At 39.2% G+C, this 26,408-nt stretch overlaps 1 protein-coding gene across 1 annotated transcript in view; it reads left to right on the plus strand.

The window, feature by feature from the left end:
- Nucleotides 1-26,408, plus strand: part of LOC138250008 (cohesin subunit SA-2-like) — a 434,120-nt gene that overhangs the window by 359,775 nt on the left and 47,937 nt on the right. Inside the window, exons 25-26 of the mRNA XM_069204310.1 lie at nucleotides 1,867-2,006; nucleotides 24,201-24,302. Of these exons, the coding sequence (XP_069060411.1) occupies nucleotides 1,867-2,006; nucleotides 24,201-24,302 (242 nt within the window). The remainder of the gene's footprint in view (nucleotides 1-1,866; nucleotides 2,007-24,200; nucleotides 24,303-26,408) is intronic.

A 26,408-nucleotide genomic window follows, 5' to 3' on the forward strand; every position in this document is an offset into this window, starting at 1 on the left:
CCATTTAGGGCTTGCTCAGCCTTTGCACTTGTCAACGACCTACTTGTCAACACTGTTGATGGTAGAAAAGCCTCCACTTTGCCTGATCACCCAGGATATCACCCCCCTTAATCCATCAGCCATCTGTCCATTAATGATCAAAGAGCTGTTTCAGATTTAAATCATGAACACAAAAAAGGAGGTACAGAACAGTGCCTATGGTAACCTCTTGCAAATTAGCTTTATTTATTGTGCACCTGGCATATATTTTATAATATTGAAGATCTCCTCCTTCACCTTCACCCTCTTTGTTCGTGCAAAAGCTCATAAGAGTTCCTGAAAGATCTAAAACATCCCACTAGAATTCCATCTCTCTGTACATTGGGAACACAACACATTGCTGAATTAACTCATGCCGACCCAGTGTGAAGGAATTCATAGGTTAGAATTTACTTTTCCAGGAAGCTGGTGCTTGCTGGAAAGCAGATGGGTAAGATTCTGGTTTTATAATCAAATAGCATTTCCTGTAATTCAGCAAGGCTGAAGTCATGTTACGAACAAATTCAAACTTTATGCCTAAATTGCCTTCCTAGTTCCATTTGAATGAAACAGTTGCGCTCTAGTTTTTTCACCAGTCCATCTTCAAATACAGAATGGACATTGCATTCTCTCAGTGTTTGTGGATGCTTGAAATAGTACATTCATAGGACTAAGGATCTCAGATCTGATCTCTCTCATCACTTTTGAATCCCTGGAAAGAGGTTTGCTCTATCATGAGGTGGGATCACTGCTGGCTTCACCTTTTGCCCTAAAAAGGTGAACCTCTCCTGTAGGGTGTAAGCTTCTGACCTTTCCAGGAGATGTGTCTCACCAACTATGGTGCTGTCCTCTGTTATGTGGCTCGAAGGCAGTAGCCGAGCTGTGACCCAGAAGACCCGGTAGACATTCACTTGGCACAGCTACCTACACCTAAATGCTGTGGCACTTGTTCTGGCATACTAAATAGTTCTGCACAGCCTATTTCTCTAAAGGAAAGCCTACTTCCCACTTTTTGTGTAATGATGTAATTACTCTCAGTATGATTTAAGTGTGTTAATCTTTGAAAACTCAAATGCTGAAGAAGAAATGTTAGCTGTAATTAGAGTTCTCCTGCACTGTTGTTTTTCATAGATTCACAGGGGACACTTACACCTTCCTGGTTAGAGGTCACCTTATTACATTCTCCTTTTAGTCGTGTGTTACGAAATATGGAATAAGGGGGGGTGGAGAGATTAGAGTACATCACCTCATTGGCTGGAGTTTCCCTAGAGGTGAAGATGCTACTAAAAAAACATAGCCTTTTTTTTCCCATGGCCATATGCAACCTTTTCATTTACTGCTATGTTGGCTATATTGGAATAATTGGAATAATATGACTATGTTTGGATTTCAATTAGTTTCTCCATTGATTTTATGGTGACATTCCCCATATCTGATAACTCTTGAACCTATTCTCCACATGTCTTCCTTTTTACTTTATTTGTATTTATTGCAGATTTATCTTCTTGTCTGAATCTAATGTGGACATTGAAGTTCTTTACTACATGAGGACAGCCAAGGGTTTACTAACTGAAACCTTAGCATACTTACATGTGCCAAGTACTTCTATCTCCCACTTATCAATAAACATCAGTTGACATCACCCATTCAAATCCCTTAATTCTCCTTTTATTACCAGTCCTGGTCAATGGGACATCACATTAAATGCATACGCAAGAATCTAAAAAAACACAACCACGTTACAAACATAGGTATACTAACATGACAACCGGTATTCCCAAGGTAATGATTTTCCACAAAAGGTCAGATGGCGAGATTTAATTGTATTGCACTGTGTTTTTTCACAAGGTGCACCTGATGTAGAGGAGGATCGTAAGCTGAACGATTTGCACAAAAGGCGAAGTCTACTAGCTATCTATTGCAAACTAATTGTTTTCAACGTGGTGGAAATGACTGCAGCCTCAGAAATCTACAAGCAGTATATGAAGGTATGCAATTACTTTTACCCTATTTGTAAATGTAGGCTGTTAAATATGACTCAGTTTGGTGGGGTTCATTTATGGGATTTCTAAAATGGAAATGCAATTTGAATACCTTTGCTTCCCTTGTTGGAGATCGTGTGAAGTGAGAAACACCATTCTGCCTGACTAAAATCATTCTCAAAATTCCTTAATGTGTTCGAGAATAACATTCTTTGCGGGTGATAGTTATGTGAGAACTAAGCAAATACCGTAGCTTGTGGCCTATCTAGAAAAAGATGGGTAAAGTGATAAATTTCAAAAATGAATTGAAGCCCCTGAGGCTAAGGCCAACAGATAGCAAAGATAATTCACCTGTTAGACTTTAGACTCCGTGAACCTAAATGCCCATTTAATGCCCAACTCCGAGATTTGTTATGGACCAAGCACTGAGAGAGCTGGCTGTTTGAGAGAGAACAGTCTTTGAGAGGCTGACTTAACGTGCACCAGAGAGGTCGTCTTTAAATTGTACACCACCTTTTTAGAGCCCAGAGCTTCCCATTCGGCTCGTATGAGGAAATCTAAACATACTTTGCAGGGGGAGACTACACCTCAAGAATGGGAGACATTCTGATATGACATTTGTAAAAGGTCTTTTAGGTGAGTGATAAGGAAATTCAATACAAGCTAGATTACACTACATATTTGTTAAAACTAGTCGCAACTGTTTTAGGGAACGTAGCCAAAGGGATGACACATTACACGTCAGATGGAGCTACCCCAGAATTACTTATCAGTGTAAGAAAAGAGGTCCGCTCTCTTTCACTCAGTGAGACTGTAGATTGCTTTGGCCTTGGAATGGTTGATCGCAAATATGTGGGAGGGGGCAAATTTAATACGGCCTTGATACATCTATTAAAATATTTTTAACTGGACAGCCGACCGTGGCTTTGAGACTATTTGCTTGTGTTGGGTCTGCTTAGTTTTCAGAAAAAGTGAATACAAATAATGTTAAAAAATATAAACTCTTTATTTAGAATCCTAGAGTGTAGGATAGAACCGTCACAGGAATATATCCATATTGAATGGTATTATGTAAATATAGGTTCAAAAGCAGGACCATAGAAAATATAGCATAAATAATGCACGTTTTGTTTTTCCAAGTGATTCACACCAATAATGCATTTTTGTCTAATTCTTTTAGCTTGTGCCGAGAATGCAGCCGTACTGCCAATCTGCACAATATTTGAGGCTACCTTGAATCGGCTGCTAGGCCTGGCAGCATAACAGAAACAATGATTTTGAGCTGAGCAAAAAACAAAGTGGGCCTCCTACCCTTTTTGGCGTAGATGCTTATGAGGATTGTACCCACTTAAGGCCATATATCCAGTAAAGTTTTGAAAGTGTGACCTCGGGCTGCCCTTGACATCCTGCTCAGCCCCTCACACGTACTTTATTAATTTTAAATATTAGCATTTAGATTTTTACATTGTTAGCTCTGTGCACATTGCCGATTTCAGTATGTGTTTTTATTTCTGCTTTTTCATTATTTCAAACTTCTTTACTTCAGCTGTATACCTGCCTTGGTTCACACATTCCAGAGGGGGTGGTTTTTACCGAGGTCACTTAGCATACAACCAGCTTTTCCTTCTACTGCCAGAGTTATATTTCACTGTATCGGTAACCTTGCCTACATCATCTAGATGCAATGGTAAAGTACTGGAAGAATGTAACTGATTTGGACCAACATTATTGATGCAATAACATAAGCCATTTAGTTCTAGAGCTCTTCTAAAAGAAAAACCATACTTTATACATGCATCTGAGATGTTACTATGTAGCCAATTGCTAAATTCAAAGACGAAAAAGATCCTAAATATTTTTCACTACTTTTTTAATGTTATTTAAAATTAAATATACCAGGAATATTAGACTGCTACAGTTATTTTACATATCTTACAACAGCAAAACAGAATAAGACAAAATACATTTTAAATGTATAAATTCCCTAGTAACCTTCCTTTGTCACAGGACTATCCCTAAAGCAAATTGAGGAATATCTTGTGTAAAGATGAAGAATATTGAAGATTCAACAGTTATATAGGTTTATTTCAAGGAATAAAGGATACAGGATGGATCTACAGAGGTTCAAATACTTTGAACATACTGAAATATATGGATCACCCTGTACCTTTGTAAAGAACCTATCATTTCCATCTACACAGTCACAATCTTCAAACTTTAACCCCTAAAACCTCAGCTACTCTTAATAGAGCGACATAAGAGGTCCAAACGAGATTTAAGTAAAACGTGCCTAAAAAGGACTATGCAGAAAAAGCAAGGAAATGCTTAACATATCTTTTAGTTATGTCTGTTGGCATGACAAGCATTTGACTGCTGCATAATAGAGGTCTCACAATTTAGATTTCAGATATGAGCTTGCATCCCTTCAATTGCATCTTGTTTATCATATACTCAGGATAAGATGGTGGGGAGACTCCCTCGATTTTGTATTTTGCAGCAAGCTTCAGTAGCTAGTTTTCATTCGGTCCTACTCATGCTAGAGCCACATTTCCTTACATCAGACTACTCAATTTGTCTCAGATGCATTCTAATACAAATAATGATAGAAAAGGAGCAATTCCACTTCTGGTGTAAAATGTCATGATTGAAGCCATTATTCCATACTATGTGTCTGTAAAAGAGTGCACTGAGGGAAGCCCCAGGATAATTTCTAATAGTTTACCCTCCAGTTGGTCAAAATGTAGATGAGACCCACATAGGGTGTCTGGATATCTACATAAGATCAAATGTACTATTCTAGGTTTTAAGACTTCAATGAAAGCAAGTCATTAAAGGTGACCTCTTCCCCCCCTAAGAATTTATACCCAAGGACCGTTTTCAATATTTCATCATCCAGGAACCAGGAGTATGTTCATCTATATTTGCCGAAAAATAGGGTTTCGGCTTTTAAGACAATAAATATGCATATATTTGGTCTACAATATTTACCCATCAGACCCAATTACCTGTGCAACCCAACCCTGGTCTATCAAGGTTTACCAAATTGCCAGTATTTGAAAACTGATCCAGTTTTAGGGGGACAGCTAAGTAGAGTTTTAAGAGCCTTTAACAAGCTCATGAAGGAACAAGAAAAAAACAGGGGTGTAAGCAAACACCCCACTTTAGAAGTTTTCAGTCACTGTTCATGATGAATGAGTGCCACATAGATCCAGTTGCATTTGGGCCCAAATTAGGAGGTCAAAGAATAACCAGCTTCAGCAATTTCTCCCCTAATAGGTTCATGCCAAAAGTGTTGAATGTCACTTGGAAGCCAACAAAATAAACAAAAAGTTTTCCAGCAGCAGTTATTATCCACTTCCAGGCAAGAGACCTAAGTCTAAAAACATGGTGCTTACCTCAGGACTAAAACCAAAGCGCTGTGTAGTTTGAAGTAACTCACTCGTTCTGTTGTAACAAAAATAACCTGCGAGGATGTCACCTCCAACAACAAGAAGGACGATCAGGTAGTCTGCTCCTGGATATAACCTGTCATCCTTCTTGAAGAGTGGTTTCATTACAGATCAGCCACTGCATACTGTAAATTGAAAAGGGCAGTAAAAGGTTTTCAGTTACAAAGGAGCTCTATTTATTCTTGTGCAAGGTATGCTATCTAAGCCAGTGGCTCTGCTGTTCTTGAATTACCTTATTAGCAATTTGGGATTTATATCCAGTGTCAATCTCAACTTTTACTGTAAATGCATTCGTTTCATTACATCTACTTAACAACCTTTCCAAATACTGACCCTGCACTCCCTATCGTATGGTATGATCTGGAAAAAACCGCAGAGCAGCTTGTTTTTTGCCACTAAGTGCAAAAAGCATTGAGAATCCCACTGCTTAGCAGCTTCAACATTTCCGTCCAACCTACCATAAACCCAATCCGATTTTTAAGTTTAGGGAGCCTTTTATATTTGTTACTCTAGTTTTGAGCTGTTGTAAATGCTCTGAGTTTCTAGTGCTGAGGCTTAAATTGAAGGTCTTTTTAGAGGGATTGACAACCTCTCCTACATTCCCCCATCTAACCAACAAGGATCAAACTTTTTCAAATTAATTTTCATTATGCTTAGAAGTGAACTTGAGACTGCTTTTATAATTGAATGGCAAGATCTCTTTACCACCAATAGAATCTCAATCCACAATACCATAGTCTCTTGTAAATTATTTTAGGTATCATCATTCCTAATCCTGATTCTGTTTCCTGTGATCTCATTTTGGGGAGTCACACTTTCTTGAAAACCGCTTCCTAATAAAAATGAAAATGACAGACAAAGCACTCCATCCTTTCATGGACAAACACTTTAACCCTTTCCAAAGGAATCCCTTTTCCCCGTTTATTGCAAATTAATCGAAAGGGGCAGCATTTGGACATGAATATAAGTTGATTAGCTAGAGAATCTTCGACGCAATGACCTTTTAAAAGCAAATCCGATATTCTCTGAAAGTCATATATATATGTATATATTACCTTGTGGCGGTCGCCACTAGGTAGTTATAGTTAGAACAAGTTTCTGTGGAAAGAGAGGTTTTTTTTTGGTAATACCTTTTGCGCCGCATGACGAGTCTTCACAAAATTTTCCAAGAAAATGCAATGCTCGCTTGAGTTGCTGTCTGGAAAGTTTCAGGGTGATCCGTCCGGGGGGTGTCGAGAAAAAAGAGGGATCACTTTTTCCCCCATTAATTTTTCAGTAGGAAAAATTGAACAGCGATAGCGCTGAAACTATTGGGCAGAATTACACCAAATTTGGCAGAAAGGTAGTTCCTGGTCCAGAAAGCGACCTTGTTTGTTTTGGAGTAAATCCATTTAGTAGTTTTTGAGAAATTAAGGGGAAACCAAATTTGTATATGTAGGGACGCGAAGGATTTGCGACCGCTCCAGATCTCGAGCTGAAATCTGATTGGTTGTTAACACTTCAACCATAAAGTATTAGCCGCCATCTTGTGACTCAGCAGCCGAGTCCCACAAAAAATGTAAAAAAAAAAAGAAAAAGGGTTAGGGTACAGACACCCTGACTCCATAGCTCTGATGGTGGCGTCCTAGAGGAACACCCCCACCCCAGGCTAAAAAGCATTTTTTTAATTGTTTGCTGCGATTCACAGTGGATCCGCAGATTCGGTGAAAATTACATAAAAACAAAGTGCGGGCTCCTGCCCTTTTTTCTTTTTTAAGCCCCTCAGTAGGACAAGTCCACGGGGCATTGTTTTATTGGATTGCGGGGGGGCAACCATCCTTGGGGGACCGCCACCTCCCCGGGGCTTTATGAATTGAACATGGGTCGAGGTGTACACCCACCCCCCCCACACACTGCCCAGGGACCACTACCTCCCCAGAGGAAAGATTTTAAAAAAAGTGAAGGAGGTCCGTTTTGAACCCCCTGTAGCCATGGGGACCACCATCTCCTGTGGCAATACTTGTTAGAGGGAGGTCGCGCAGCTGCTGTTGAGGAGCCACGGATGGCTCTGGGGACCACCACTTCCCCAGGGCCGGCTCCTGCTGTGTCCCAGGGTGCCCACCATTAGGACATAGCTGTTTGCTTTGGCTTGTTTGCAGCTTTGACAGCTGCAGCCAAGTCACAGCAAAAACTCTGCTTTTTGACAGCAGGACCTGTCAAACAGGTCCCACTGTCAAAAATGGGAGTTTTCATCTCTGTTCCCTGAACGCAGATATGCGTGCAGGGAACAGATATGAAAGCTTTGCTCCAGCAACCACAGAGCTACTACTTAAAGCAGCTCCTTGGTTGCTGGAACAAATGCCGGCTCACGCAGGTGGCGGGAGCCGACTGGGACCTCGGGGGAAGCCTTGAGGCTTCCCCCGAAGTCCCAGATAGCCCGCAAAGGGCACATAATAACAAAAAAATGTCAGGGACCACGAGGGAGGCCTTGAGGCTCCCCCCACAGTCCCAGATAGCTTGTAAAGGGCATCTAATAAAACAAAAAACAATAGTCGGGGACTGCCGGTGAAAGGCCTTGAGGCTTCGCCCATGGTCCCAGATAGCCCGGAAAGGGCATATTGTAAAATAAAATAAAAATCTTCTGGTCCCAGATAGCCCATAAAGGGCTAAAAATATATTTGAAAAAAAAGAATAGCTTAAGTGTGAAGGTCACAGAGTGTTGAGGGTTCGAGTCCAGCCAGAGTCGTTTCCCTCCTTTATTTTTTATTTTTTGTGCACATTTTTAAAGCTCATACTGAAAGGTGATCTTACTGTTTTTAAATGACAAATACATTTTTCTTTTCAAATTGTTCAAAAATATCTCATTCTAAGTATATCATACATCAAAGCCTAAAATCTCTCCTTCCCACTCTCTTTCAATCGCTTTACCCCACTCACGGGCACACTCAGACACTTACGCACCCTCTCACAGACCCACTCAGACACTCACATACCCACTCACACCCTTGTGCACCCACTTACAGGCATACTCAGACCCTCACACACCCCTCACACCCTCATGCACCCACTCACAAACCTGTGTGCACACAGATGCACCCACTAAAGCACTGATGTACGTATTCTCACACCCAGACAGACACTCTCACAGCTACACTTAACCCCAGCTACACCCTCTCACACCTATTCTCACACCCAGGGAGGCCGTGGCCTACCCTCGCCACGCCTGGCCAAATGACCATGCATACCACGGGGTTGGATGTTTAGGGAAGTTGGCTGCAGGGTCTGGCTGCAGGCCAGGTCTTGCGGGCAACTTCCGCTGTGCACAGGCGAAGGCCATGCATGGTGTAAGGTTGGGTGCTTATAGGGTGTTGGCCTTGCGGTGGTGGTTAAATTAACGTGTAGTGATGAAAATTACTATAACTTAAAAAAATCCTAGAAATTTACTGACAAAAAACAAAAGTTACAGGGACGTTATAGTTAGGAAATAGAATAAAAAATAAAAATACAAATTCACTTAAAAAACAAAAGGTTACAGGGGCGTTGCAGGGAGTTAGGCTCACATTGAAAATGTACAAAACCATAGAAATTCACAAGTTATAGTTAGAGTTCTAACTCTTGCCTCAACTATAACTTGTGTCCTCGCCATGTACTGCTAGTTACCCCACAAATTACGGCACTCATGACATCTTTGATAACATAATTGAAAATCAATGTAATATTTGTGTGAATTATAGTTACCTTCGGGCACAAGTTATAGTTACTTGAGGTAACTCTGACTATAACTGGTGAACTTCTATACTTCTGTGGTTTTGTACGTTTAAAATGTGAGCCTAACTATAATGTCCTTGTAACCTTTGGATATATATATATATATATATATATATATATATATATATATATATATATATCAAGCCACAAACCTCCAAAAGGTACACTCAGACCAATCCCAATTCAGTGCAAAGAAGCATGTTTATTCACCGGCTTCCCCAATGCATTTCGGCCATAGACTTGCTCACAGGTCAAGGGAGTCAAACTCACCACATTTATGTATACAAAATAGACATAATCAAAGGGTCACTGTTCTGTGTTATCCTGGTGTAAACATAGGCACCATCTTAGAATGGTGCAGGGGACGATATACACATATGGTAATGAATGAAAATAGCATTGCATAGAAATCCATCAACAGTAATGAATGTATTACAAATGTGCCCTTAACCAAAACTTGGCACAGAAATATGTGCTCCCTAAACAGCATATAACCAATGTGTAACAAAGGGAACAATGCAGAGCGCCGACTCCTGTTAGAACAAGTACAAAATCTGGAATGGCATTTCATCAAAGGCGCTGACTCCATGGGTATACACACAGTTAATGTTTATGACAGGGTGCAGCGATGTATGCAGCAAAAATCACCTAAATGGTGCAAATCGATCCTTAGAAATGTGAAGTGAGGTCAAGTAAAGTACCAAGGCATAGGATAAGCCTTAATGGGGTCATGGGTGAAAATGAAATGTGCCAAACATGCTATGTGGATTTTTTCCAAAAACTGACGTGCGTGAACTCAACAGATGCCAGCAATAACTGTATGCCACAATAGAAATGTGAATTGCATAGGGTGTGAAACATATCCCATATGGAGGACAACAAGCAACCTCACCCCTTGCATACTCCATATTAAGGAGAAAGCCCTCACTATGACATCAATAAATGCTCATGTGGGCTCAACACTAACGATACAGAGACACCCCGCACAACACAGTTTCAGCCAAGTGGGTAGTGCCCATGAGAAAAAGACCAATCTTCTTGCATAAAGTCCCCATGCTTGCTGACTACTTAACCACCAGTACAGTGCAGTGACCTGAATGAGGAGAGAAAAAGTGACAGAAGTGAATTAAAATCTGATAAAGAAACGAGTTTACACTCCTAGAAACTAGGCATGGAAACAAGCATTAAAACAACATAATCAAGCCAAATATACTGATAGCTCTTCATCACAGTTAAGTCCAAAAGGGTACTAAAGTCCAAAATGAGGCATGAATCCATTTTGCACAGTCTCTTCTCCCTATCTCCATCCCTTATAGTGGGCAACACTGTGTCCAGAACAATAAACTGCAGTAAATTTTAACTGCTGCCCACACTACCTCAGAATAGTTGGTTGATATACATCTCTCATTGTTCTTGTGCTTTATACATTTGAATCTTATTAAAGCATGGCTCAATCATGGAGGGACAAAATCAATTAGCATGGTCAAGTGTCTTAGTGGGATTAATGCTGCAGAAGACAAGCAATTTAAGGCTTTTTTGTTGGAGTTGCATAAAAGTGATTACATTCCGACAGTCATTCTAACTTGATGAACATACGTCTGCTTTATTTGTCTGCTTTATTCCTATTATATTCTTGTTATTGTTTTCAGCCCTTGAGGCTTTTTTAAGCTTTATGATTTTGAACGATGTATGTAAAATCCCTTAATGCCAAATTTCCTAAAAATGTTCATGTCATCACTGAGCAGAGATAGGTCCATAATTTTGAAGACATTGTGCAGCATTACCAGATTTGGATATGATTCTGATCTTAACTTCTTTCATGCTCATACTCAAAGGGTTCCTTGTGAAATGTCACAGTTTGGTTAGAGTAGAGTGAAAGGGTTTCCTGAAACATTTAAAGAATTTGTTCTACTCTGGGTGACTTTACACCTTTGAAGGTTTGACTGGTCCAATGTGTTTCTTCAGGCACTACACAGTAATGATAATGATAGCAAAAATAATATATAAAAAAAACAGAAACTTAAATCTCAAATTAACATGCACAGACATAAAAAGATCTTCAAATCTGCACTGTGCTATTCTGTGCAATTTTAACTTAACATTAAATACTGTGCTGTATTTACTTATGTCATTAGGCTCCCCCAAGTCGAACTATGTATAGAGATCTTGGGTGGGTGCTCTTACTCAGTGTACACCCCTACAAGGTTCTCATTTTACGAATATTGTGAAAATTTGTATCATACAAAACACTGCCTCGTTTGCTGCTTGTGTTCAAACTGTGTGCCCCTCTGATTGCCTTTTAGAAACAAATAAGTAAATAACACTGTCTGTTTCAAGAAAAAAGAAATAGAAACAACCCAGTGCGTTAGAAAACAAGCTTTGACAAAGCCAATGCATTTTGCTTTTTTATGTGTGCGTGCATCACTCTGTGCACAAATGCGTCATGATGATGTGGCGGCCCTAACATGATGAGTTCTATGTGCATGTGTCACCACGCATGTGACACATATATCATGACACAGCAGCAGTTTTGGATGTTTTTCTAGTGTATCTATCCAAGATTGTGGATGCTCATTTTAGAGTGCCACATTATTTGCAGTTGCCAGGGACTGTAAAAGTAAAATAGAAAATATGTAATTAACAAAAGGGGAACATAGAGTGACAAGGAACAGTGGAGGAGCGGGGGTTGCAAATTGGTTGGAAGGAAGTGAACCCCACTGATGATGGTGAGCATCGAGAGGCAGTGAAGCAACTAACTAACCTTGGAGGGGGGGAGTAATAAAAAAAAAAGCTGAGCAGTACAGCGGGAGGAGGGAAGTGACGGGCAAGCTGGAGGGGGGAGATAGCAACATGGAGAGCTGGGGAAAGCACACATATGGGAGAAGAGGACAAGTGCAAGAAAGCCCATGCACTCCTATGTAGTGGTGAAATCAAAAGAAAAAAAATAGTTTGTTGATTGTTAGCAATGGAAGGATATACGTCATCTAATCAAAAGTATGGTAAAGAAGCTCTGAGCACGGGAGAGACAAAAACAAGAAAATTAAGGAAAGCCATTAACTAAGAAGCAAGCATATAACATAAACAATGAAGCTAGTCAATTATAAGCAAAGGGCTGACTTGAAGCCCAGTCTAAGTATTGGTATTGTACATAATAGGTTTTTGGCATCAGACACTCCCCTGAAAGCTGAAAGCTTTCTAAGGCAAAAACTTAAAATGAAAAACATCAACAATATTGCTAAAATACAGGTACAAAATTATTGGTGCAGCTTTTTAAAAATCTGCAGACGTTAGGGAATAATATAAACAAATGATGAATCCTAAGACTACCTCCCTCCTTGTAACAAAGATTGTGGTTAACATAAAAACATTATTGTAAGAAACATATTTTTCAAATTTGTTGTTATTAAACTGGAAAACAATTATGTGAGTTTCAATGTTTTGCATGTTTCTTCTTTACAGTTATTTCTGGCAGAGATATTTTACATAAAGTCCTTCAATTTTTATTTATTGCTAAGTAGAAGGAAAAGAAAGAAAGGGGGAAGAGGTATTCTTTGAGTCTGGTAGAGGCGGCAGTTGTCCAATTGTATTTGTTTGACTTTAAGCTGTGATATTATTGTCTACAAATGTACAACAAATATGTATTTTACAGTGTTTTTTTGTATTTCAACAAAGTCTATATTCCCTGCACTGTTTGTGTTCACACACTATCTCTAAAATGAGATCCTAAGTGGTGCATGTTCGCTAAATCACTTCGCCTCACAGAATATGCTTACTGTTGTTCTAAAGTATGAAACTCCTTAGAGGTAAGAAACTGAACATTAAACTCTTCTACAAACACTGCCTCGTAGTTGGCCATCATCCATTATGAATTTATTCAGCACCAGTTTGGAATAAATATGAATTTATAAATGGAAGGTCTAAAACCTACACTACAGTGCTGTGACTACATGAGGAAACATTATGCTACGCTAGAGTAAACAGGGATGTAAACATTCAGTCTGAATATGAGGCAGATAATTCTGGCATTGATCTGAGTTCCCCACCTGTGGGGAAAAAAAAAGAAGATACAATGCATAACTCATACTTCAATTGTAACAAAGGCTATAGATGGAAATTATAAATAAAAATAATTGGGTATTCATAAGCATTATTTATCAACTGGCCCCATAGTTCACTTTTACAGAAGTGGCCAAGACTGCCCAGGGATTTATAACAGTTGATTCTTGCTTCTAGTAAAGGTTGTAGTGTCATTAAACAAAGCCATAGAATTTTTTTAGCATCAGTAGAAGCCTAAAGGTTCCAGACTCTAAACATCTATCTGCCAGTATTGGTAAGACTGTACAGAATCTCGTCCAAATCTCGGGATGATTCCTTCCATAGGCATGTATCAGACAAGAGTACAATCGAAAGACTCATTAAGCTTGTCCTCTTGTATCTCTGAATTACGTGCAGATGGGTGAATTGGTGAAAAAAAGAGGCAGGCATAAATTTCTTGGCAGAATTGCCAAAGACAGGCATGTTCCATTTAAGTTTGGAAAAGGTCACTTTTCATTCTGGATGTTAACTACATTCAGGTGTAACGCTTTCTGTTTCAACAGATTCTAGTGCACCAATGCAGACGACTGGATCAGGGAACATACAAGACTGTATGCTCACTTGCTTCTTTCGTCAGTTTAGATCTGTGCCTTCACTGAAGCATCCAAAAGAGAATTGAGAGAGGGTTATAAAGAGACTGGTAAGATGAGATAGGGTTGGAGGAATCCTCAATGCAGTATGATCACAAAAGGGGGGAGAAGGTCACAGTTAGGGTTTCAGATTGTACTAATGCTAATTTATTTGATGGTCATCAGTTTTAGAGTGATCAAAACATACAGTTCAGCACAGTAGTTATCTACAAAGTTAATGACATGTATCTTGCTAAAACAGAGAGCAATTAGGTTTTGAATTTGAAATCAGAATTTGTCTATTCTTTTGCAGAAAACTCACTTAATGTTACAGTCACAAAAAATCCCTCTGAATGTATTGATAATTCCAACTATTCCTCTGTCTGCAGCTATCTTTGAGGGATAGTAATACTCTTTAAAAAAAAAAAGGCCTCAAAGTATATATGATTGCCTCAGTGGTGGACCAACTAGCCAGATATAGATGGCCCCAATATAATTAGTTACGGGTTACTGTGTCTCTAGTAAAGACAATCTAGTTTCATATGATTTATTGTTAGAATTGACTGTTTTCTGGGCTGACATTAACTTGGGCTGACGCATGGTATCAGCACAATCCTAATGTTTAAGGTTACAATTTTGTTTCTGGAAAACAAAAATTATAAGAATAATTTACTTTTTGATTTCTCATTCAATAAGTCATCTGATATTCCCATAGTCTGCAGGCATGCCAAGGAAATGGTACCTTGATCAAACTCTATTACAGGATCCAGATTTTCCATCTACTAGGAAATCATTTATCCCACTGTTATTTCAGGACTACGCTTGATCAGCACGCACATCAACAGTCTTGGAGGCATTTCTAAAAAACACAACACCAAAGAATAATGTTTGCAGCCTCTGTTCATAGGACTCTGGGAAATTATTTCCTTAACATAACAGCCTCATTGATAGATTCCTTGCAAAGTTGTATTCTGATATAGTTGTGTGAAAATAGTCTTAAATAGGAAAAAGCAAAACAGGATTTACAAATCCATTGCATACAACTAAATATTGTTGGTTCAGAAACAAAAGGTCAGGAGAGAATTATCTGGTAAAGTACTTGTTAAGGAAAGAAAGTCCAACAATGTGGTGCAGGTAATATTTGATCCACATACAAGTTTAGAGACCGGAGATGGTAAATAAGTAAAACAAATTTAAAATCTTCATAAAAAGGTATACTGATCTGACCAGATGAAATAGCAAAATTTCAGTTTTCTTCTCCCTATATCTGTTCTCTCTAAAAACGTGACTACATTGTTTCTCAGCCTATTTCAAAGGAAGAGATAGCAACAGTTGTGGCAAACATTAAAAATGGGAAAGCATGCAGTGAGGACAGATTTCCAGCAGAACTTTTATATACACATATTTTTTATACTGAACATTTTACATAGCACAACATACTTTATATCTGCAGTGACAATCACCCTGTGATGACCACTTCCTGGGAAATGTGTCAAAAACCAACCCCAGGGAGCAACATTCCTCAAAAATCCATCATGGCTGAAACTGATTTTTGGAGGTTACATCTGGCTGAGCCCACCCACTGGTGTGGCTAAAAATCGTAACACACCCTTCTCCTGCCCTCTCCTAATCTAATCAGGGGACACCTAATTGTCTGGGTTTGCAGGATGTGAGGGAGGTGCTGGGTTGCTCCAAATGTGCTTCCCTGCCTCTGAAGACCAGTTTGGCAGCCCTCCCCCTTCCTGCTATTCCATCTGCTGGGGGAAGTTCTCCTCTCCCAGGCACATTTCTTTGTGGTCAGCCTGGGCTACTCCACACCTCATCAAGGCAGCCAGGCCAGGCTGCCAGAGGCTGGCCACTCAGAGCAGAGCACTACAGGGCTGAAGTTGGCAACTTTTTAGGTAGAGTTTTAATCTCTTTACCTGAACAGGTTATATTAAATCCAAAAATTGTAAGTTGTGGGATTTAATATAACAATTCATTTGATACCAAACTTGATGTATCTGACACTTAAGGGGACTTTACAAATTAAAATAAAGTCTCCCCATTCTAGCCTACGGGAGGCCATTCACTACAATGAGGGAAACACAAATTTGGCTGTTTTACCTCACCAGGGCTGATAAAACTATTTTATAAGGTCGCTGCATATAGTTCCATGGCACCCAGCTCTAGGGGCACACAGGGCACACCTTAGGGGTGACATATATGTAAAAATAAGGTGGTTTAAGACTTTGGAAGTACTTTTAATTCCAAAGTCAAATTTGCATATACCTTTAATTTAACAGCAGCCAGCAAGGCAGGCCTGCCTTTAAAATGGCACTGGGCACCTCAGCAGTGCACCTATGCGTGCACTACCTATGCTGGGTCCCTAAACCTACATGCCCTACCATATACTAGGGACTTATAGGTAGGTTGACGTAGCCAATTATAATTAGCCTCTGCAGTCAGCCCTGTTTTCTCACTATATATATATATATATATATATATATATATATATATATATATATATATATATATATATATATATATATATTCATATTCATATTCATATTCTACTTCCTACCCCCCACCCCAGCCTCCTGAGACATAGATATGGATGAAACAGTGCACACATGAGCTCTCAATTCTCAGGCCCTTTCACCTTATTGGTTCAGTCGAGTCATTAATTCAACTTAAGGGTGTATGTCACGTGCCTATGTCCCCTTAGCTTTGCCACCACCATACCTCATTAATCGCCAAGTGCTGGTCAACAGTAATGACAGGTTCAGAGATCGTGGGCATATAGGGCTGGCGATCCTAGAAATATCCTCTGACAGGTCTGCAAGTAGCAGATCCCACGTCAGTTCAAAATCTTTATATTGATCAGAGAGTGTTGTTGAAAGCCTCTCCTTTGCCAGCATGTTCTTAACGTTAAGATGCAAGAGTGTAATGGGTGGGGATTTAGCTGAATTTTTTTAAAACCTTTTCAGAACATTTAATCAGTCCCCTGACAGAGGGTCTATGGAGGTTATTACAACTTTGGAGGAGGTGTTAATCCGTCCCAAATGTGACGGATATACCACCAGCCGTATTACGAGTTCCATAGGATATAATGGACTCGTAATACGGCTGGTGGTATATCCGTCACTTTTGGGACGGATTAACACCTCCTCCAAAGTTGTAATAACCCCCTATAAAACCTGTAAAAACCGTACTATGGGATATTTATTTAAATAATCGTTAGACATTTATCGGCATATTAAAAAATTGCTGGGAGTTCGGATTTAGCTGATCCCACTAATAAGCCTGATGAGCAGCACCTTTGAGCTAGAGAAGTTACTAAAATGTAATCACTTGTATCTTTATACTAGTGCAAATATCTAGAGCATCATCAAAATTGGAAGGAAGCTAATCCACCAGTCATTTTGCAGTGGTTTATAAAATTGGCTAGGATTAATCAATATGAACACTTATACGTCCTGCAAAATTGCACAGCCAAACATTTCCACAAAATTAGCGATTTGTTTAATGTGGTGTATTTTTTAGTATTTTAGACCAAAGGCCAGAATTGTCCAATATAGTGTAGATCTGAATCATATATGTATGCTTGTAACACTTATAACCTGCATGACAGTAAACTGTAGTGTTGCAATTTACTCTTTTTGTACTCAATATTTTGATCTTTTTTGTATGTGTTTAAGCATGAAATCCAATCAAAAACGAAGAGGGTATTGAACAGACCCAACTACATAAACAGATTAATTTTAATATCACACTAGAGTCTCTGATTTCTCTGGTTATTTAATTGTATGGAAGAAAGGCAATATTCACAGTGTATGATGAAAGAATGCAGCGCATTGGGTGAAATTATATGTGGGCGATATAAACTTTTTTTGTGCAACCCACAACACACATATTATTTTTGACTTTTTTAAGGAATTATATTCTGGGCTTAAACATTTCTCAAGACAACTATAGAGTTTAAAATTCTACATATTGCCCAAGCCTATTAAAAACATCACATTGGAAATTGAGGCCATAACTTAGATGTTCATTTAAATCATTAAAACAGTTGCCTGCATAATTGAAGCACACTATGATGCTGTCGTATAAATCTTAAAGTTAACTATTCATTAATGAATTCATGAAAGTTTGTGATTCTGTCCAAATACAAAGGCAAAAAACACCAGATCTCCCAACATGTATTTTTAACAGTTTAATAATATCCCAGTTATTCTTCATCTTTTGGCTAGCAAAGAAAACTCTCTTACCTAGGAGTCAGATCACCACAAGGAGGCTTTTGCCATCTGACCACTGAGAAAATAGTATTACTGTTTTATTTAAAAGCAAATGAAAGGTTCCTCACTGGATCACAGATGATCAGGTCCCAGTGAGTAGGCACAATTGAATGTGTTTAATAAAGCCCTTTAGGAGTTAATACTTTTATTCAAAGCTGTCCAACATCATTAATAATGAGCCTACTTAAAAAATAATGCTTCCTTAAAATTCAATGTTTGCTCAAAAATATACTACTTTGTTATTATAACGCTCTTTTGTTTGAAGCTGTGATTTCTTTAATTACATATAGACAAAATATAATAAAAAGTATTCATTGTTCTGTAAAAAAAAAATCCACATGAATGGCAAAGCTGTGATAGACAAATACTGATAACACATCAGAGCATAACCTCTGTTCCACTAATGTTTGTTTTATTTCCTTTTATATTTATGTTTATCTCTTTTATATTGTTGAATTTCAAGTACAAATTATTGTTTTTCATGATTCTTGTAGTTTCCCCCCTATATCCGAGAGCTTAGAACCATATGACAGAATGATTCATAAATGATGGTGTCTATTGAAAAGTCTTATATATCTTGGCTGCATTCTTGTGACGACTGCAGTGTCATGCATTATGTATAAACAATGTGAACAATCATATTCTTCATTATTGTATGTCCTAATTCCGTTTTCAGTTGTAATTATTGCCTCTCATAGGAAATATAATTTGAATCTTCTCCTCAACCCTTGTTGATTGTGATTAGTTGGCAGTGCCTGGTTATAAGGTTCTCAAAGGGAGGAAGCTGTATTAATCGTGTTGATTATTTTGTGTATTCGGAATCCGTGTGCCCTTTTAATTATGATGGAAGAAGAAATGTCTTTCATCTATATTTTACTTAGAATGACCGTAAGTAGTATCAGCAAGGTTTTTTTTTCTGTATATGACCATAAATTGATCTTTGCAAATCCACTTTCTTAATCAGAGAATGTATATCTGATAGAGCCATCAAGCCACAAATTCCTTACTTTAGAATCCTCCTCAGGGGCGAGCCTGCATAGGAAACTTTTTTCCCACAGCACGTTTGCACGTCGGAAGAGAGTGTTGTGAGACTCCATATTAACGTCATCGACTGGATGTGATGTCAGCAGAGTCCATAGAACCCCATGCCAATGTCTGTTCCGTGCAGCGCAGATCCCATAACGGTTAGTCAGGCCATTTTCAGGCTACTTCCACGTTTTTGTCACTATAACAGTATGCTTTTTCATGTCCATATCTTCAGGGTTCAATCCCTGTGGGTCCTATGGACGGCAAATGTCCTCTACCGATCCCCGCTCAATTTGAATGTGGTGTCTGGGCGACCACCATGACACCAAAGAGTGCCACTCCTGTCTCCTGTCGTCAACTTCAGCCGAAAGCTCTGCATAAGCATTGTATAAAGCTTCTCCATCCCAGACTTCTAGTCGACCAAGGTCTCCTTCTCGTACTGACGTCCGTTTGTGGGCCTCTTCAAGGAGACGTTCTCATGGACATCATTCTCCATCAACTTCACGAGGTAAGACACAATGCAAGCGGTTGAAGTCACTACATATGACCTCCCACCATTCCTCGGTTGAGGAGTTGAGGTCAATGTCTACCCAGCATCTCCCTCCTTTTCTAGGGGCCACGGCAACTCTAAACCCTTTCCTTCATGCTGCCTTTGGTAAATCACCTTCCTCTGGAGTGCCTTTGGGTCCGAAGGAGGTGCAAAGTGTGTCCATGGCGGCTCTCAGCTCCAGTTAGGTCTTCAGCTTCAGTTGACGAAGCCGTAATAGCACCGGTGCACAGACCTTCAGGGTTTCCATTGACGGCGCCCGTATTCGATCAGCCGGCGACACCGCTGGTGGTGCCGATCGAACTTGAAGCTCTCTCTCCACCTGAAGTCAAAATCGACGTTGAGGAATCGCCTTCCTGATGCCGGTCAACATCAGGTATGGCACCAGGAATACCGGTTATCCTTGATCTTCCTCCAAATTCTGGAGAGTCCCCTCATGTTTATCCTTCAGAGGGACATCGTGGAGAGGTGATAGAGGAGTTGGAAATTCATCAGCCTCATAGAGAGGACAGCTGGCTGACTGACCTAGCTGCGGCTTGGATTCTTCCCCAGACTCCGACCTATCTCCCCCCCCCCAGGACTTGCTATGAGGCTAACTCCTCTCTTGCTGACATGCTAGGAAGGGTTGCTGTAGTTTTGCATCTAACACTTCCTTCACTCGAATTAACTTTGGATCCTCTAATTGATGTCCTCCATCAAGGCCAAACAGGGGTTGAACCAGTGCTTCCTTACAGTGAGCCCTACTTGACGTTTTGTTGGGGGCTTGGGCTAAGCCTGATACAGGGCCCCCTGTAGATCTGGCTATATCTCACAGTCACCAACCTACCCCTGGTGATCCGGCTTGTCTCCTAAGACATCCTACTCATTGAAGTTTAGTGGAACAGGCCTCTTTGGCATCCCATGATATTGAGTCTCGGATAGAGATTCCAGTAGTCTAGACGCCTGTGCCAGGCAGATTTTTTCCTCCACAAGTTCTGCTTTATGCTCTGTAGATACACCATGCATTCTGGGATGTTTCTCTCATTCATTATGGGACTCATTGGCAAATTGGCACTCATTGGCAAACATCTTGCCTACATTTCCGGGTGATATCAGGACCACTCTTACCCCTATGATTCAAGATTGCCAGCAAGCAGCTAAAGTAATCTTTCACTTTGGTATGAATACTACTGATTTTGTGCGCTACGTCGCTAGGCCTAGTTATGTACCTCCAGATTTTCAGAGGCAATTCAAGCAATATTGATTGACATGCCGTTTAATGATGCCCATTTATTTGGTGCCCAGGCTGATTCCACTTTAAGGCGTTTCATCAGAGTAAGGGTGAAATAGTGAATTAGCTTGGTTCCTCTCTACCCTTTAGTCTAGTGGATACCTCCTGTACTGACTAGGGGCTATTTGTCTTTACTTATTTCACAGATGAGCCATGTTTCGACAGTGCCTTGAGGCTTTTTCAGTTCTTCTGTTCCACCTAATGGTGGTACCTGGTGGGTGTTCCTGCTTTCAGCAGGTGTTATTTTTCCTGAAATTATCAAATTATCAAGGATAGATCATTACCATACTCTAAGTAGAGTATTTGCTTGTAAGCTCGTGAGCATTCGTATATATTCCTTAGCTTGTGGGCTATTTCAACTTCATTTGGGGGTACAGGGTTGCCCCCTCTGCAGAGAGTTATTTTTCTAACTTGTGAGATCATGAATACATACTATTATACTAGTTTATACTAGTATCCCTCATGAGGAACTTGTATATTATCAAGTGTCAGTATATTGTTTAATCTTTGTTCAAAGAGGTTTCTTTGTAAGGATTATACAGCTCTAAGGGTGTCTGTTTACTAAGTCCTTCTTGTGCTGTCAAACAAGGAAGCTGTTGATCTAAAATAATTGTTGTGTATGTTCTGCTTTTATATATGATATGGTAGTATCAGTTTTTCTACTTTTGGTAGATTAGATACATTAGAAGCCAGAAAGTATCACTTGGGGACTTTAAGACGTTCCTTGTTGTGGTCTTAAAGGTTTTATATCAGATAACCATCACAGTTTGATGGATTTTCTACACTTTGGTGTAGACATTTGTATGGTGTCTACATGTTCTTTGAAGAACATTCTTTCTTTTTACTGGCTTATGCCATGTTATCATGGGTCTTCATTGGGACATATCTCTCTGTAGATTGTGTTCACTCTATTGTATATAATAATTACTATATTTGACTCTTTAGGGGCTTTGCATTTGCATTCAAGGTTTCTTTCTTTTCTGAAGGGTTTTGCCCTCTTCAGTGGAACTTCTTATTCTTTACGAAGATGTTCATATCTGTTGGGCATGAGGCGGTTAGGTGTTTGCCTCATCTAGGTACAACTGTTTTCATTGTTACCTGACTCTGGTTGTTGTAGGTTGGGTTCAGACTTTGAGAAGTGTTGTCATAAAACAGAATATACAAAATCGGACTGATTTTTTTATTCAGAATCTTGTACATTTTCTGTTTTTGTGTCATTGACACCTTTTTTAGATAATCTGTAGATGAGTCTTATTCATTATTAGAGTCACCTTGGTTTGCGCCATACTACCGAGGTTCCTTTTTCATACTTGCTGTTTTCTTCAGCCTTTTATAAGAAAAGAATTAAAATATATATATATATATATATATATATATATATATATATATATATATATATGTGTGTGTGTGTATATATATATATATATATATATATATATATATATATATATATATATATATATAAATAAATCAAACTCTGTATATATTTTGTGGGTTACTACATAGGCATTTGTTTATAATACTCCTGTGTCAGTAGGCATATATTGTTGAGAATATCTTGAAGACGTTTTTATCATCTCTAGTTACTTTTCCTGGGGAAAAGTATATTCATATTCAAATGGTTGCTATTGTTGTCTTCACCTTCTTTAAGAGGGCAGTAGTATATTTTCTCTGCAAGAGATAAACATATGTGTGCCTTATAGAGTAGGTTTGGTTAGGATATACCTTTGCATTGCAAGAGCTATTGCTTAATGGCATGTTATGCTGCTTGTGTTCCAGCAGGGTAGACCATGCAGTTTCGGTCTACATATAAGAACAAATAGATTTATCTTCACCAGCTCATTTGGCAATACTGTCCTACGGTCATGGGTAGCATTTCTGACCCATGTTTTCTTTGTCTTTATAATGTAATTGCTGTGGTCCTTTCCACAGTATTGATGGGGTGTTCGTGCATGGGTTTGCATCCTATTAAAGGAGCAAGTTGCTTAATATTCATTTTGTTAGTTTGCCTCTAACACCAATTGGCCATAGGACCACACAGATTTAATGTTTTTTTAATGTTTCTGACTCATTATCAGTGGTTTCTGGTATGAGTTTTACTTTGTGAAATATACTTCGGCTCACCTACATTATTATGAATGCCTGGTCTTTTTGAATTGTTTAGACCGGTTTTGTTCTAGGGACGGTTTGTAATGGACTCGATCATGGGTGATGCTATCTCCATGCTCGTAATGTTTTCATGAGTTTTTCTTACTGTGGTCATTTACACAGTTTATATCAAAGAGTATGTGTTTTTTCATAGGTTTTCTTATGAATGTGGGGTCTATTTCTCTTGTACTAGGCCGATTTTCTTCTGGTTGGAGACTCTCATTATTGTTAGGTTTCTTCTGACTCACATTTAACATAATAACATGGATGAGCTTATTCCCATGTTTTACATTTTATTTACCTGTGATTCCTTCCACAGGTTTGTTTTGATGTTGAGTACATTATTACTCACCTTAATTATTATGATTGTCTGGGCTTTTTCTCTGGTTCTGGACCCGTTTTAGGATACTTAGGACTGTGTTCAGGGCCTCAGTTCGTAGTGCCTCCTCCGGGTTACTATGACTTGGGTATCTGACCCTAAAGTGAGAAATCTGTGGCTAGATCTTTCTATCAGATGAACAAGTTACTTTCCTTAGGTAATGCATTATCTGGTAGACACAGGATCTAGCCACAGATTCCTTAATGACCCTCCCATCCTCGCCGCTCTGTGAACTGAGTCCTCTTTTGTTTCTGAGATTTTGTTATGGAAATCAACACCTTGAATTAAGAATTCAGTGATTATTTGACACAGGGTTGTCTTTCGTTCAAGTCTACTGTTTCAATAGCCAGTTTCTATATGTGGCTTCACATTTTGAGCGTGGAAAATAGTCACAGAAGTTATATGGACTCCGCTGACATCATATCCGGTGGACGACGTCAATATAGAGTCGCGCAATGCCCTCCTCAGAAACGAAGACGTGCTATGGGAAAAAGGTTACCAAAGGTAAGTAAGTTGTTCATTACGACAGATGTTCCAAAACAGGTGGATATGACTATGCACATATTTTTAAATGCATTCTTTTTGTTGAGGTACTATTTGTGGAAAATAGCAGGATTTTTTATTTATAGCTAAATAAAGCAAATGACTGAGGTGATTTGATTCAGGGTAACATTCGAATTTTTGTAATAACAGAGCTACAATGATTTTGGGGATATCATTAAAGAAACTCTGAGCCGGACAAGACAGAATAACAGAATACAAAGTGCAAAGACTCTGATTCTTTGTTTGCAGCAGGTATGTAGTATACTGGAAAAATCATTTTTAATGAACGTATTATAACTGTTAAATTAATTCTGTTGCTGTGATGAAGCAGAACATTGAAAAGTAGGCAACATATCACGATTGAAGATGAAATTTAGAAATATGTTTTTATTAAAAAGGACACTGATAGCATGTTGTTTTTAAAAAGTATTCGAACAGACTTATATGCTGTTATCAGTCAGAATCGCCAGAATTGTCAGGCAGAGTTCAACCCAACTTCCACCAAATGCATACATACCTGCATATGCAGCTTCTTCTTGTTTTCTAGTAAAGAAGTGCAATTCCGTAGTTTTAAATGTCACAGCCTGAATACAGGGAGTGCAGAATTATTAGGCAAATGAGTATTTTGACCACATCATCCTCTTTATGCATGTTGTCTTACTCCAAGCTGTATAGGCTCGAAAGCCTACTACCAATTAAGCATATTAGGTGATGTGCATCTCTGTAATGAGAAGGGGTGTGGTCTAATGACATCAACACCCTATATCAGGTGTGCATAATTATTAGGCAACTTCCTTTCCTTTGGCAAAATGGGTCAAAAGAAGGACTTGACAGGCTCAGAAAAGTAAAAAATAGTGAGATATCTTGCAGAGGGATGCAGCACTCTTAAAATTGCAAAGCTTCTGAAGCGTGATCATCGAACAATCAAGCGTTTCATTCAAAATAGTCAACAGGGTCGCAAGAAGCGTGTGGAAAAACCAAGGCGCAAAATAACTGCCCATGAACTGAGAAAAGTCAAGCGTGCAGCTGCCACGATGCCACTTGCCACCAGTTTGGCCATATTTCAGAGCTGCAACATCACTGGAGTGCCCAAAAGCACAAGGTGTGCAATACTCAGAGACATGGCCAAGGTAAGAAAGGCTGAAAGACGACCACCACTGAACAAGACACACAAGCTGAAACGTCAAGACTGGGCCAAGAAATATCTCAAGACTGCTTTTTCTAAGGTTTTATGGACTGATGAAATAAGAGTGAGTCTTGATGGGCCAGATGGATGGGCCCGTGGCTGGATTGGTAAAGGGCAGAGAGCTCCAGTCCGACTCAGACGCCAGCAAGGTGGAGGTGGAGTACTGGTTTGGGCTGGTATCATCAAAGATGAGCTTGTGGGGCCTTTTCGGGTTGAGGATGGAGTCAAGCTCAACTCCCAGTCCTACTGCCAGTTCCTGGAAGACACCTTCTTCAAGCAGTGGTACAGGAAGAAGTCTGCATCCTTCAAGAAAAACATGGTTTTCATGCAGGACAATGCTCCATCACACGCGTCCAAGTACTCCACAGCGTGGCTGGCAAGAAAGGGTATAAAAGAAGGAAACCTAATGATATGGCCTCCTTGTTCACCTGATCTGAACCCCATTGAGAACCTGTGGTCCATCATCAAATGTGAGATTTACAAGGAGGGAAAACAGTACACCTCTCTGAACAGTGTCTGGGAGGCTGTGGTTGCTGCTGCACGCAATGTTGATGGTGAACAGATCAAAACACTGACAGAATCCATGGATGGCAGGCTTTTGAGTGTCCTTGCAAAGAAAGGTGGCTATATTGGTCACTGATTTGTTTTTGTTTTGTTTTTGAATGTCAGAAATGTATATTTGTGAATGTTGAGATGTTATATTGGTTTCACTGGTAATAATAAATAATTGAAATGGGTATATATTTTTTTTTGTTAAGTTGCCTAATAATTATGCCCAGTAATAGTCACCTGCACACACAGATATCCCCCTAACATAGCTAAAACTAAAAACAAACTAAAAACTACTTCCAAAAATATTCAGCTTTGATATTAATGAGTTTTTTGGGTTCATTGAGAACATGGTTGTTGTTCAATAATAATATTAATCCTCAAAAATACAACTTGCCTAATAATTCTGCACTCCCTGTAGTCTGTTTTCGTTGGTCATTGTTCTTACATTAATAACTCTGTTCTTCATAAATTCCATCCCAGTTATACACAGTATCATTGTGCTTGTGAAATATGCCTCATTTGAATGTTATCAGTTCACTTTGTTCATATTATATCCTGTATTTTAATAACATTTTGATAACATTGTTATTGTACCAACGTTTTCCACATTTCTTCTTTTG

This window comes from Pleurodeles waltl, chromosome 8 (genome assembly GCF_031143425.1).
Source record: "Pleurodeles waltl isolate 20211129_DDA chromosome 8, aPleWal1.hap1.20221129, whole genome shotgun sequence".
NCBI classification, from domain to species: Eukaryota; Metazoa; Chordata; class Amphibia; order Caudata; family Salamandridae; genus Pleurodeles; species Pleurodeles waltl.